Below are 1,985 nucleotides of genomic sequence, written 5' to 3' on the forward strand. Positions count from 1 at the left end.
CCTTCAAAGACCCAAGGTCCTGACTTAGGCATCAGAGGGTCCCCTGTACTAGCCAGGGTCTCCTTTGTTTCTCTTTTCCTATGTGCAGGTTCTTGAGAGTCTAGCAAGGAGGGTCTACTGGAAAATTGCATCAACACTAGTTGTCCCCATCTCAACTCTTCCTTGTGGTGTGGCCCACCTAAGTTTTGGATTCAACTGATGTTTGGGAAACGGTAGAACATTAGGGCAGGAAAATGATGGATGGACTGGATGTCCCTCCAAATGTAAATTTGATTGATAAGCTTGGCGTGGAAAAGTTTTTATTGGATGTAGCTTCATGGAACTAACCTATTCATTCTGTTTGCATGCAACTTGTTGTTTCATAAACAGTTATTTAAAAAATATATATAATAAGAAGCTTGCATTAGAGAAAAAAGTACTTGAAAATCCATCGAGGATATTTTTGATTTTAAAGCATCAACCACTTAGCCGTTTCTATAAAACAAGTCCTATCGGGAATCATTCCTTATGCACACTTCGGTAGACATACTAGAACATTTTACCAATGCAAAAGCATACACATCATCCCTGTATTCCTATATAAGTGCATGTAATTCATGTAGCTGACCCCAATTAGTTAGGACAGATGATGATGATATGATATTATATGATCACATACTAACGCGTAATTGAACCAATAACTTCTATCCTTGATCTATTGATATTTTTAAGTTCGTGGCTGTTACCGATTGATTTGGGGTAATGTCACAATCATCAAAACCATTTATATGGTGGGCTTTGCCATGGATGCGCAATAGTAAGAAAAAATTTCGATGATTGCAAGATCCTATATATCGATGTACCACAAACCAACAGCAATACATTGGAATGTCTTGTAGCATACTGTACTTTCGCATCTTGAAAAGGAAACATTAAGGTTTTTTTTTAAAAAAAAACACTTGTTTTTATTGTAGATTACCATATGGCAGACAAAGAGGAATCAGATAGTAAGAAAACTTCTAAGGAAGAGAAACACAAGGATGAAGATAGCAAGAACGTGAAAGAAGAAAAGAAAGAGAAAGACGAGAAGAAGAAGAAGAAGAAGAACAAAGATGAAGGGGGTCACGAAGATAAAGAAAATGGAGGCAAGGAAGAGAAGAAAAAAAAGGATAAAGGCAAAGAGGGTAAAGAGAAATCGACTGACCCAGCGACGCTAAAGCTCAAATTAAAGAAGCTTGACGCCAAGATGGAGGACTTGGCAATAAAGAAAGCAGAGATTCTGAAGTTGCTCAAGGAAGCCGAGCAAGGCGCTGGGAAATCAACAGCGGTTGACGGTTAGCCAAGCTTCCCTTGGAGTGTGTCTCTGATTAAAGGGAATCGAGAATTTCCAAAATGACACATGCAGATGATGGTAATTTAAAACAGGGTTTGATAGTGATCTCAAATAAACCATAACTTTGGAAATTAATTATGATATTATGTTTTTGATTTTTTAGATCTACAATTTTGAAACTTGATCCTCTAATTAGAGAATGTTTGGTCGTTTGGTGTATTTATAAAAAAAGATTCTATATTTCTATGTTTTTCTATAATTTAATCTACTTGCTTAAGATGCATCTGGATCTCAATATATGACAACAGTCTAATTTGGTAAAAAATATCATGAAATTTTATGATATTTGGAGCAACCAAATGCACATTTGCCAGAAAATGAAAAAGAAGATATAAAATGATAGCCCTCGGCATCAATACACAACTTTATAAGCAGCACAGGTACTAATCTTGGAGTTGATAAGTTACTCCCAATAGTGAAAAAATTAGGGCAGTCTATTCATCAGGTGGGGCACTCTTTACATTGAATGTCTACTGTTATCAAGCTTTTCCAACCATCCATTCTTTTGGTAGAAGAGTGGGCCGACTTGATTGGACCAACCTGCGTTTTGGTTATGCTCATCTTCTGGGTGGGAGCCACGTTATGCACGTAGGGGGAATTAGATTCAAGGAAA

General features: G+C 36.9%; 1 protein-coding gene across 1 annotated transcript; it reads left to right on the forward strand.

Moving 5' to 3' along the window:
* Positions 1 to 935: 935 nt before the first annotated feature.
* LOC131250065 (protein PXR1-like) lies at positions 936 to 1,496 on the forward strand. Its single transcript, XM_058250730.1, has one exon. The coding sequence runs from the start codon at positions 962 to 964 to the stop codon at positions 1,316 to 1,318; it is 357 nt and encodes a 118-aa protein (XP_058106713.1). The 5' UTR covers positions 936 to 961; the 3' UTR covers positions 1,319 to 1,496.
* The last annotated feature ends 489 nt before the right edge of the window (positions 1,497 to 1,985 follow it).

This window comes from Magnolia sinica, chromosome 6 (genome assembly GCF_029962835.1).
Source record: "Magnolia sinica isolate HGM2019 chromosome 6, MsV1, whole genome shotgun sequence".
NCBI lineage: Eukaryota > Viridiplantae > Streptophyta > Magnoliopsida > Magnoliales > Magnoliaceae > Magnolia > Magnolia sinica.

What these genes read in the sequence shown, in the direction of transcription:
- LOC131250065 (XM_058250730.1), top strand. Translation starts at nt 962, where the DNA reads ATGGCAGACAAAGAGGAATCAGATAGTAAGAAAACTTCTAAGGAAGAG.